This window comes from Heptranchias perlo, chromosome 34, assembly GCF_035084215.1.
Source record: "Heptranchias perlo isolate sHepPer1 chromosome 34, sHepPer1.hap1, whole genome shotgun sequence".
Classification (NCBI taxonomy): Eukaryota; Metazoa; Chordata; class Chondrichthyes; order Hexanchiformes; family Hexanchidae; genus Heptranchias; species Heptranchias perlo.
The window spans coordinates 14305118-14318313 of NC_090358.1; the positions used below are offsets into that span (position 1 = coordinate 14305118).

Sequence of the window (13196 nt, forward strand, 5' to 3'; positions counted from 1 at the left end):
TTTGCTTTTTTTTTCTTAAATGTGCATTTTTCTGTTTTTCAGTGAGGGCTGTCAATAAAGAGAAACTAAACATTTTCCCACCTGTGTGTAAAGCCAGATAAAGAGTAAAGCTCCTTGTACTCTGCCCCAACAATGTACTTTAACCCAATCTCAGCATATTGTCAGCATATCACCAGGGTGATATTTTCATTCCCTGTCTTTCTGGTCCCGATGTGCAAAACCGCTCCTTTAGCTTGTTTGTGGTAAGTCGGGCATGGTTTTGTGCAGTAGGCCTGCACTCAATAGGAACTGGATGAAGTCTGTCCAAATTCACCTCACAAGGGGTGAGCCAGCAAGAGAGATCCTGATCCCAATCCTAACCCCAATCCAAGAAACCCAGGTCACAGAGGTCAAAGCACAGTGTGCTAATCTACATCAGCCATCCACCTTCATTAACAAGTTCCATGATAGCAGTATCAAAAGGCTACCATCGCTCTTGGTAACCAGTTACTGTGTGTGCTGCAAGTATGTGTGTGAGAGACAGAGGGGGACAGAAAATCAAATGGTAGCAAGAGGCTGATTTTTTTTTCTCTCTGCTAACAGCCTGCAGTGTCCAAGTACTATACAAACTCCCTACAGTCTCTTACTCTTCTATTCTCTCTTTCTCTTTCTCCAACCCCACCCCCCACCCCGGCAACACAAACATTCTAAGATTCCAGGACCCCTGACCCCCAGTCCATGCCCAGCCAACTGAGCAACGCAGCACTCATTATAAAAATAACAAAAATTATTTCCTGGTGCTTTAATGGGGTTTTATGTCACTAACCAGAATGTTGGATTAATTGTGGCAGGAAAACAAACCATGCTCTTTTGGGTGATATGTCATTGCCTTTATTGCTATTTTAAAAAAAATAGCAATGGACATATTCATACTTGCAGTATGTTTTAGGTCATTTTATATGCTTCCTGCGGTGTTCTGCATTATAAACAAGCTTGATTGATTTTATGGGCAATAACAGTTCTGACCTTTTGACAAGCCTCTATTATGAGCATTTTTGATGTTCAGCCAGCATAGAAGTGTTTTTGCTTAACGGTACAGGGTCTTCAACCTCTTTATATTAAAAAAATGTTTGGCAAACCATGTTGATTCACAAACAAAAGCAACACTCTAAATCATGTCAAAATATTTGGTGTGTTGCTTACACACAACATTTTGAGGAAAATGGGACATGTTCTTCCACAGCTTCAATCCAAGAAGGGATTTGCAAATTGTTTTTTTATGAAGGCTGTCCCTTTAACATATTCTCTCACTAGGTTTCAGATTCACTGGTCTGACTGGAGTGCCTTGTGGTCGCCATTTTGTATTTACCACCAGAGGATTATAAACCAGGCAGACTTTCAACGTTAAGTGACTCATTTTCAGTTGTCAAATAGAATCATTTCAACTAACTGGTCACGGTGTGGTTCAATCTCAGGTCAGCAATAAATTGGGACACAGTGGATTGGAAAATTGCCTTTTTTTTTTCTTCTTTGACAGTTGACGCCCAAAGTTTCTTAAAAGTGGTCAGTGTGAAAATAGTGCCCAGTATTGTAAAGTAAAATGCACAAAAAGTAACAATTTAAAAATACTGTTCCTAATTTCCTTTAACGTTTTGTGTTGCATTGAAGACTCTCTTTGTAGGGCATTCAGGAATCTGTTTTCAAGGTGTGAAGTGCTGTTCCACCTAATATTGGTTAAAATTGGTATGTGGCATCGTTGCGTGATTTTTACACTGCCGTGCTGTGCAGCACTGAAGTGTTTTATCAGAGAAAGCAATGATGTGACAAACTCCCTTTTGGTAAACCCTGTGCTGTCATCCCAATTTATTATTCATATGTTTTTTGCTGAGAAATCACTGACTCCCAGCATTAAGGAACTTCTGCACCTGGGACTCCTGGAGATTTGTGGGCTTTCTCAAAATATTTTGGCGGATGATGAAAGATGTACCTTAATTCTGATATAGGTGACTGTTTAGTTGGTGGCTCTGCTCACATTCTTTGTCCCTTCCTGTTGAGGGCAGTTCAGAAATAACTAGCAATCATATAATAGCTAACAACTGAGTTCAATTGTGAAGAAAAGAATAAGTACAATTGTGGGAAATGTGAAAAAATGTTAAAAATACACAGCAGGTTTGGCAGCATCTATACGAGGGTTATTAATCTATTCCCTTTCCAATGCTAACAGTCCCACTGTCCATTTCCAGCATTTTCTGCATGAGTCCTGAATTGGCCCAATGACTCAATGTGCTCCCCCTCACCCTCCAAAAAAAAGTACTGTTCCCCCCCCCCTAATAATTGTTGCCATCTGTTCTGTTGTGAAGTCAGTTTCTATGACAAGAACAGACAATTGCAACATTGAGCTGACATTGCAAGAAACAGGGAATTCTGTTCAGTTGTGTGCAGAGAGTTAGGTACTCACTGCAGTAGTGAATTATTACGATAGCTCTTTTCTTTAACAGTAAAGGATACCTTGTGATGAATTATGGTAGTTAGTGTCCCAGTGTGAAAGACACATAACTCAGTCATCCCTGCAGCACTTGAGAATTATGACGACCTTTCATGCATGTTACAGAATGGTAGCAACTTGCAGCCATTGCTGAGGAAAGTCTATGGATTTATGAGTCTTGGTACCAACTGAAGGGTGTCTTCAACTCTGGAAGTCCATATAATGCTGAATAGCCACTGAATGACATTTCACATGTATGAATAATTGCTTTTGATTTTGACTAAACAATTGATCTTTGTGGGGAGTGAAATTATCTATAACACATTTACTGTATGGTAATCTGCCGCACCAATGTTTGTGGACTGCATGCAGTTACATAAATATGTATGAAATGCGGTTTCATTGTTTTCTGTATTAAATATAACTTAGCTGACCAGAAAAACATAATGTAATTGATGCTAAAATTCAGGACTGCAAAAGCATGTGATTTTGGAGCTCATTATCTCAATTCCCTTTAGAACTGATGGAAAACAAGTTGGGGAAAATAAGTGGATGGGATCATTTTCACTGTGTGTATTGGAAGTTGTAGGAACATATGTCACTTTTTAAAAAAAAAATTGGTATCTTTGTATAATGAGAAGGTAAATAAGTTTTTGTCCCCTGAATTTTGCCTTGGGTTACATACTGGTGTTTATACTTTGCTTACATGTCTTTGCACTCATGCTTGCTCTCTCTCACACACACTCTCTTTCTCTCTCGTCTGGCTCACTCGCTCTGGGAGCCTACACAATAAGCAGGCTGCTTGTGTGGGAAGATCATAACCAAACCTAATCTGATCCTGTTTTTTGTCCAGTGCCCCCACATACATATTTTCCTGATTTTTTTTTTCTTCCTGCTCGGCACTCCCACCATCAATGCTAACAAACTTAGTACTGACATGGGGTTGAACTTGGAACCTTCCTGATCTTCGCATTTATGCACTGAAACATTATTGAATTTGCTAGTCATTGTTATAAATAAATGCTTTCCTCCCTACTCATGAGAACCAGATAACGAAGTTAAGATCACAGATGTGAAGTGGGTTCTAAATTGCAGAACTTTGTGGACATTCATGCAAAAAAAGTTCTGTGGGAATGTCTTAAATTCATCCTCATTTGATCAGCAACCACGTACAATTTAAAATAAAATTGCTGGACTATAACTTGGTGTTGTAAAATTGTTTACACACGTACAAATAGGTAGGCCATTTAGGTGGGGTGGGAACCACTGGATGGTAAGTAAAGGATACTGCAATATTTGTGTACTGTATGGTTTAATTCATGAGTGAAAAATCCACAATTCACTGATGGTTGCATGGAAAGAAGATAATTGAGATTTTATTTGAGAAACACTGGGCAGTATTTTTGGCGTGGCAGGGCTTTGTTACCAAGATTTGTTTTTGCACGTACTTGGGGTGATATTTCTTTTACTTCCTGTTCCCTATTAATGTCTGTGCTTGGAAACAAAACATTTTCATTTATGTGGGAAGGTGAGAGTTCACTTTTTGTTTTGGGTTATTCAAATAGCTCCAAATGAATGAAGGGTCAATATTAAAATGAGACCTGGTTTCAGTGCAATGCAGAAGTTGTGTAATTCACTTGTTCTGGTTCCTGAATAAAGGAGTGATTGAAGAATCAGTGTAGATTATTTTCCAATTCATGTGGCGTGTCTACTTTTTGCTGTGGGTCCAGCATCCAAACGTGGATCTGAGCCACAGAGGGCAGGAAGGTCTTAGTTCATCATCGGTCTATGCTGAGTTAACTGCTCTTGGCTGAGGTGGTAACCAGGGCTACCAGTAGTCTCCGTATCACTAAGCAAGGCAAGAGAACAACCAACCATGATTCCTGCTCATGAAAATGATCAAGTGACTCCTGCTGGAAAGTGTCAGTGTTGTCTGCAATACCCTTCATAGTCAAATATCACACAAGCATCTGTTGTCCAGGGATTGTTCTAGGGCAAGTCCTTGGAATGGAACCCCAAGTACTATTTTTAGAGCATTTGTTAATACTTTTATATCTAATTCCTGTGTATACTATTTTAATAAAGTTGTTATTCTATCTAAAATAAATGGGTTAACAGCTTTTGTTAAAATAGCACCCAAAAAAATTGACCCAAACACAATTACGTTACTTTCTAAATATTCTGGTTTAAAGTGGAGTTTCAACCCCAAGAATCAGTGCTTTCAGGAGGGAAAGAGGAAAAAGGTGGTAGCCAGCACTTTGCTGTGGACGAAGAAATAGTTTCTGAAGGCCAGCACAAATGCTGGGGAGTTGTATTGCATCGTATTGAAGTTGTTACTAATGTACATGAAGTGGAAAGTTGTGCCTAACATACAAGATTGGATTATGTCACCGGGACGCAAAACTGCTGCCCTGCCAAACCCTCTGTTCGAGCTGCAAATGTAAAAGCAGCTGGAAATTCTAGTTCAATTTAGAGCAGAAGCACCAACTGCAGTCTTGACTGGTTTAGTCCACACATATAGTAAATTCTAAAAGTCTGTGGAGAATACGAGCAGCAAGTGGCACTTACAAACCCCCAACTGCATTTAGCTGTGCAGCTGTGTCCACCCCGTTGTTGTCTGGAGCTCTCTCTTGGTGTGTGATTCACAGTTTTTCATCACTCGCTGAGCCAGATCTGTGGGAACGTGCATTAGGAGATAGGAAATCTCTGACTTGCCTGTTGACTGCCCAGCACAACCAGGGTCAAATCTGTGTTTGTTAGCTCACTGTGGCTGAAATCTACTGGCTTTTTAAAAAAAACAGTTGGAAAAATAGCTAGAAAGATTTAACAGATGTCTAGTGTGCCTCTGCTTCAGTTCACCTAATTGATTAATTTCTAGTTAATGCTTGAGAAATGAGGATCCCCCCCGCATCCTCTTGACTTGTTTACACCATTAGTGTCCCCTCACAATCCAGTGCTTCCAAATCCCATCTCCTTGTGATGTCCCTACCTGCTCCGTCCAACCTCCCACTCCTGCTGTTATTGTGTGCTGCTCACTCACTCTGGCTGCATACCAGGCAGGAGGGCATTGTGGTTGGCGGGAGCAAGATGTCAAATGGGAAATGGAAGCAGGAGGCAAGTGAGACCAGGTTTACTGGCAGTGGTAGTTTGTAATGTAAAAATGTCATTGATTGTTGCCAAGTTGGTGATTTTGTAGGAGGTCATTCAATATCTAAAGCAAATGTTTGAATAGTGCTTAAATAGCACTGATTCATTAGAGCTTGACTCTTACCTCTCAATGCATTGGAATGAGATGTATGTCCCTAGAATGCTACTTCTGCACAGGCGGAATTCTTGTGTAGACTATTTGGAAAGTGGCTTCTCTCACTGTCCTGTTTTGCCATAGTAAAACCTTTTTGGATCTGATTTTTCACTGATCAGAAAATGTTTGACCCAAAAAGGGAACTTGTGTACGTGTCCAAGCATCTGTTTGAAACTCAGAATAAAATGCTTCCCCATTTCAGCTGGATCTGTGAAACCACTTCAGTAATAGTGACTCAAGTAAAACACCTCCCTCTGCTCTATACAGAGATTAACAGTTCACTGCAAAGGCTATTGGCCTACTTAATTCCTAGGGGTTTAGAGCCAAGATGCAGTAGGCTCGCTCCATCATCAGATTTTCTTGTAATCTAAATTTAGAAGTTTCTTAAGCAGTTCACTTACCTCCAGTAGGTGAAAATTTCCATCAGATTTAATTGTCCGTTCTTTTGCAATATGACAGTGAGGATGGGCCGCTGAAAGTTGCCTTTTAGGCAGCGTGACATGTTTTGAATAAATGGAGGTATCATGGTAAATTTTTATTCTCCTTTTTTAGGTTTTATTTTGGCCATTCCTAAAATCTGAATTGACTGGTGCTCCGTCTCAATCGTCCTTTCATGCCTCACAGAGAATGTAAAGATAGACAAGGCTCCACTGTTACAAGTGAGACTGGACCCAACAAAAACTCTTCCCTTTTAATGAGGGGGAGGGGTAGGGAGGGAAAACCTGATTTTGTTTTTCTTTTTGCTGGAAAAGTTCAAATTGGAGGAAGTAGGAGAAAACCTCCATGGTAATTCCACAGTTTCAGCAAAATGTGATTGGAAGCAGATTTACCCTACTGCCTCTGGTATTCCTGTAGACTTGAGTAAAAAGAGCAGTAATGGGATTTGCATATTTTTCTAGTGTTCAGATGATGTATGCAGCTGTGACTGGAAATGGGTCAGGTAAAACCACCTTCAGTCACCACATTATTATTATTAAGAGAAAAGTATATTTAGACTCGCCCAGAGGAAATTTATCTCAATCATTCAGCAGTCAGCGTGGGACATTGTTCAGTTTGAAGTGGGCTGAAAGGTAATTGTTTGCAAATTGCACTAAATTTTAACTTAAATTTATTTCTGGTGATTTTTAAAATTTCTTATTTTTACAGTTCGCCACAATATTTCATTGGGGGAAGAAAACACTCCAGTCTTTGTAAAGATGTTGTGCTGATTAGACTGGAGTAAGCTGCATTATGGCCAATGTTAACGGCTGGACCCATTAAGTACCCGAGAAATTCACTTGCTCTGTGAGGGCATGGCATTTCATTTCACTGAAATTGACACATTGCAGTGTTGTTTGCAGATGAAACATACTTCATTTTGTATGTTTTTCCCACTTTGAAGCTACATCATTTAAGAGAAACCAAAAGAATTTATTTTATACATGATTGTTATGCATTACAATGTAAAATAAGCAAATCAATTGTCATTTGGGAATCAAAATTCTCTGGTTCCAAGGTATGTTATAAAATGGTTATGCAAGCAAGAGAATAGCAATGCGAGAAGCATGTAGTTGATTTCTGAAATTGTATGTGGTGTAATGATGCACAGTACAGAATGTGACCAAAACGTGACTTTGATTTAAGATGGAGGTTGCTCCTTCAATAAATATCAAAATAGAAGGAGGAAGGAACTCCGTGTGTGTAAATTGAGCAGGAATCTAGTTAAGGTACAAGTGCTTTGATCTGGGTGGTAATTGAAATGGATACTCAGGTTCTTGGCATCCACACAATGGAGGTGAAATTGATCAATGCTAGTAGTGCAAAACAGGCACATAGTGAATTAGCAGCTTGTTTTACACTGCCCCTGATTTACTTTTCCAATGAAATCAACTGGGCATGGTGTAAAACAGGCTGCCAATTCACTGAGCCCATTTTGCACTAAAGGCAAAGACCTATTTCACCCTCAGTTGTGCTTTACTTTTTATTACTATTCCATGGGATCATCTTCATCACTCGTGATAGTACGATTTGCAAAGGAATTAAACGGTATAAGATGGGAAATTTTGGTCGTCTTTTCTGGTGAATCACTGTCTGTGATTCCGTATTCTACACAGCTGCGCATCTACAAAGACTATGGACATTATAAGAAGGAAACATAGTTATCTCATCCCAAAGGAACTGTTACATTTCAAGGTATTGTAGAGTCGGCACTCTGAAAAAAAGTCCTATTGTGGACTAATTCCACTTCAAAATATTGAGCTGTTTAGTAATTTGCCTTTTATTTTGCTTTGATGTCTTTTACTTCAATTTTTTAAAATTCCCCAGCTTGTATTTAAATCCTTTCCTGGCCTCATCCCTCCCATCTCTGTAACCTCCTCCAGCCCTACAAACTCCCTCTCTCAAATTCTCCATTCCTTTGACTCGCCTCTTGTGCGGCTCCCCTCCCATTACCCCGCAAGTGGCAACCTTGCCTTAAGCCAACTGGGCCCCAGGCTCTGGAATTTCTTCGATAAACCACAACGCCTCTCCAGCACCTCCTTCTCCTGTCAGACCCTGCTTAAAACTCACCTCTTTGCCCAAGCTTTGGGTTGCCCCTGCTAATATCTCCTCCTTTGGCTCAATGTCCATTTTTTTTAATTACACCTCTGAAGTGCCAGGATATTTTTCTGCACTGAAGGCTCTATATAAATGTAAGTAGTTTGTAGTTTATGATGGTATTGGTTAAGTGGCCACTTTGTGACTAAACTACTGTTTCAAATAACATTTTGGGGTGCAGTAAATGAGTAATTTGAGATGTGACATATAGTAATTGTAGCATGCTTGGGAAGAACTGGTGACTTTGGACATATGGGTCCCAATTTTAGGAGGGAGGCGGGATGCCAGCGGGGGGTCGACTGGGTGCGTGGGTAACCCGCCCAGTAAAATCGGTGGGTTCCCCACACGATCGTAAGTAAATTGAAGCCACTTACCTTGGCTTCCGGGTTTCACGCTGGAAAGCTGCGCAGCAGGCGGACTGCGCACCCGCATCATAGGCTGTCAGCTGGAGGAGCCCTATGTAAAGGGGCAGTCCTCCACTGACTGATGCTGCAGAAAGGAGCCAAAATTACAGCATGGAGCGGCCCGGGGCAAGGCGGCCCCCAGGTTTAATGATGCCTCACTCCAGGTCCTACTGGATGGGGTGAGGAGGAGGGGGAGGACAGAGATCTTCTCCCCGGCAGACGGGAGGAAGTGGCCTACCTCTGCCACCACGAAGGCCTGGCTCGAGGTGGCAGAGGAAGTCACCAGCACCACCAACCTATCACGCAGCTGCATACAGTGCAGGAGGCGCTTCAATGACCTAAGTAGGTCAGCCGAAGTGAGTAAACTTACTTCTTCCCCTACACTCCATCTGCCACATCACCACCCCCACCCCACATCTCCTTCTGCACTGCCATCACTACTCTGTCACATCACTCCTCACACCCACTCAAAGCTCATCCTCATCTTACCTGCACTTACTCACCTTGCCAGTACTCATCCCGCCACTACCACTCAACCCAATCCTCATACAATTTCATGGCTCTATCTCATACTCACCCTCTCATGCATCTCTTTCATGGTCAGCCTCACCCAACCTGCTACTACCTGTGCTGCAAACACAGGGCATGCATCACATATGTGCAGTAGGAAGCGTAAGGCAAACGTGTCGTGAGCATGAAGGGGATGCACAGGGTGTTTGAGGGTTTGTCATAGTTTTTACTTATATTTGATTTCTGATCAACTCACATTACATATTACATTGTCACCACTACTGCCACGTCTTGTCCATTTGTAACTGGCTTGTGTAATAATTGCCTTTCATGAGGTTCTCCATCAATACCCTTGATGTCACCCATTGGGTCACCCTACAGTGGGTGTATGTGTAGTTGCACGACTACTTTGTGCAGGTGCCTGTGGCGCAGCACTGTGTTGTGTAGCTCCACGTGGTGGAGGTGGACGGCATGCCTGGCGAGGCTAGTGATGTTGGTTGTTCTCCAATGGAGTGATGAATGCAGCAATGGAACCACTTCCCCACCTCCCCCCCCCCCCCCCTCCCCGGCCATCCTGACGGTGTGAGTGTGAGGGGGTCCACAAAGCAGGTAAATGTGTTTGGACAGCAGAGTTTAGGGTATGATTTAATAATTTGGAGTGTGGAGACAACAGTGTGGCAGGCAAAACTTTGTCTGAGGTGACAGAGTGCCCTGCTGCAATGAATGAGGGTTCACCCTGCACCTGTTAAATGGACCTTTGCAGCTGCCACTGGCTGCTGGCTGCAACACATCTGCTTAAGCAGGGAGTGTTTCCCCCAGCATGGGAAACACGCTCTGGGCAGTCCAAAATCCAAAACCTCCTAAAAGCTCCAACTAACGAGGTCGCTCCGAAAATTGACCCCATGGTTCCCAAAACTCCACCACTGGGGTATTCCTCACATTAGGGTCTGTTGTAGACTGATTGATAGAGATTAATTGCGATGATTAGTCAACAACTTCATTATCATCGTATCATGCAATTACCATGATGGTAGAAGGTGAACTCGATGGACCTTGGTCTTTTTTCATCCAGCAATTTCTATGTTCCTTATGGTACTTTATCACCTGAGGTAATTGAAGACATAGTGAGCATCCTTAAGTATTTCATCGCAATTTATCATGCGTGTGCTAACTCTTTTTTCCTAGGCTTTACTAATCCAAACAAGGTTTCAGTTAATCTAGCCGTTGACATCAGCAAAATGTGTTTTTGGGGTGGCAATGTCTTCAAGTGCGGTGCTTAAGAAAATAAAAAAAAATGAAGAGTAGAATATACAGGAAGCTTCTTATACGGTTACTCTGTTGGTAAGAAAACAAGTGACATTTTTCTCCTGGACAGTCAAGTGCTGGAGGTGTTTTGTGTATTCTTGTGGCGTAATTACCACTGAAATAAGTGGCCACTCTCCCCTATCAATGCGCTGATCATAATGAATATTTTCACTTTCCATTTAATTCCAGCATCATTATACCCAACCTTTTGGGTGCTTCAGACATTCTATGCATGGGCAGTGTGTAACTAGTGTACCCAACAAGCAACTAACTATCTTCATTTGTTTGTATGTTGTGCATTAACTTGTTGTGGATTCTTGCCTTGCAGTGCACAGGAGTGTAGTTCTTGCAATTTACCCTCCTTGAGACCTTTTGTTCATTTGAAGTTTAAATCTGTCTAACTTTTCAAATTAGCTGAGAAAGAAGGTGGCTTAGTAGGTTTCTGATACCTTTAGCCTGGCTCATTGAGAGGTATTTTTCTGCTCCCCAGTGCTAACCCCGTTTTATCATTACTAAACGGGCAGATGGGGATTGCAAGATTGGTACAGATTTCAAATAATAGCCGTCAGAGTATTTCCTAGAAGTCTTCTCTTGCCTTGAGGACTTAACTGTACATTCTACATTAATATGAAGTATGTTTTCCATCTCACCAACGCAAGTGAAACAGTTTTGCCAAATGTTACCCATGTTGTATAGACTGGATGTGTGTCTCCTGCTGTGAGACCAGGTGGGGGAGGTGGTCTCTCACTTGGGGTTTTGCACTGGTCCTAGTTTAACTGTAACTGGTGTCCAACCAGATTCTGAAACTTTTCAGGTGGTCTTCTGACTGTCCTTCAAATGCCATTATTATGGGCTAGATTGTCTGCCCCCTCAAAGTCAATAGGCAGAAAAAGTTTATTAAGAAGTGTTCACAGTAAAAATTTCAGCAATAGTTGGAGGCTGGTGGGCTATTGTGCTCATAGATTTAAGTACGCTTGCACCAAGTGATGTATGTAGGCTGTAGAACAGCACGTTGTCTGCTCACATCACTGTAAAAATGGTACGACGCAGCATAACTGTGCTATCACTGTCAATAGGCAGTCATAAACATGGGAACTTAGGCCAATGGAAGCTTGGGTGAAACAAAATACTCAGCCTGTGACTTCCAAAAGTAAGCTTTTTATTGTTGGAATGTCAAAATTCCATTAAAAATCCTCTAATATATCAGCATAGAGGGGCTACTATTTTTTTTAAAATACTTTGTAAATGTAGAATTTAGGATTCATGTCTAAAAATTGATAAAAGCCAAGGAATTCTAATACATTTGTCTTGCAGTCCTATTATCAAATCAGGTGTTAGCTTAAATAACTTGACCAGTTTTATTTTAGTGTGAGGTAACTTTTAAATGTTCCTTCTGGAAAGTTGAAGTAAAGCTGTTGATACAATTGGTTATAATTAGACTCCACTTGTGAGCTGTATATTATCAAAGTTATTGTGTTACTTAATGTCATTGTGACTTGCTGACACTATCCCTTTTGCTGTTTTTCTCCATAGGCCATCATTTGGGCCCAAATCAAAGGTAACCTGATGCTATGAAGCTCTGTGGGAATAAATTAACAGGTGAGTAAATCTCCTCCTATTGAAATAAAAATAGCACGCTGGTCATGATGATCTGTTTCTCTCAATTGTTATGATAAGCATTTGCCTCTAGTAAACATTATTGTATGAACAAGAACACTGTGCGAGTGATAGAAGCTGTAACAACTTGCCAAGGCTTTTTATCTCTCTCGGACTGAGCACAGTGTGACTGAGGATCCATTATGGAGTAGACAGGCTGCTTTTAACTGCACAACATGCTGGTGGGGAGAGATAAAGTGGATCATACGTTTTGCTATAAAGATTATTGTTCCGTGGAGTAATTGGAGATGTGTGTAACTCTTTCCAGCTCATCGTCAGGTCTCTATACAACATTACGTCGCCCTGGCTGCCTTAATGTTTCACTTCAATGAACCGTAAAGCGACCTAAGACCAGTCTCCTTGAGGTTTCATAGCAACCTTTTTCATTTGTTGTTTGTAGTTGTAGAAATCTTCGGTAGAGACGCTTGCTTTTGAAAATACGGGGCTTTTGTTGTTTTACCTATGTGTATCCTAAGAGTTCGGGTGGAGCCTGCAGGTAGAATGCTTTTTCATTCAAATATGTTGTCTGCTGTTACTTGGTAGCAGAATTAATTTGCATGTTCAGTGGATTGTACAATTGTGCTTGTTTAAGACTTATCATATTGCTTGATGCGTTACACCTGACATAAAAAATGAAAACCTAGCTTGTGCAGAGCCAGTGATCTTGTTTTGCTGTAGAGCAGTCAGTTCTGTGCTCATGCCTAGAATTGTTTGGTGCACAAATAGTAAATAATTCGAGTGCTATGAATTGCACATTTTCGGTGTCGCTTTGCCTCAATAGTTTTAACAATTAAAACTGGATCCTTTCTTTTCATTGCTGTTTTTGTGTAACATTTGTTAACAAGGACTTTTGAGTATTGAAGCTAGTTTTAAAAATCAGTTTAGAAGAAGGCCATTTGTGCTGGCTCCCAGCTGTAACTATCTACTCTAATCCCATAGCTCAAAGTACCAAAGAAATGTATTAAAGTTGATCAGGAATTTA

At 41.1% G+C, this 13196-nt stretch overlaps 1 protein-coding gene across 8 annotated transcripts in view; it reads left to right on the forward strand.

The window, feature by feature from the left end:
• The window catches only part of atp8b4 (ATPase phospholipid transporting 8B4), a 185623-nt gene that overhangs the window by 52678 nt on the left and 119749 nt on the right, over positions 1 to 13196 (forward strand). For 6 of the 8 annotated variants that reach the window (XM_067971470.1, XM_067971468.1, XM_067971471.1 and 3 more), the window contains one exon: positions 12092 to 12157. In XM_067971470.1, the coding sequence (XP_067827571.1) occupies positions 12130 to 12157 (28 nt within the window). In that variant the 5' untranslated portion in view covers positions 12092 to 12129. Of the gene's footprint in view, positions 1 to 12091; positions 12158 to 12624; positions 12711 to 13196 lie in introns of those variants that run through there. The other 2 variants (XM_067971467.1, XM_067971474.1) reach the window with 1 other exon arrangement.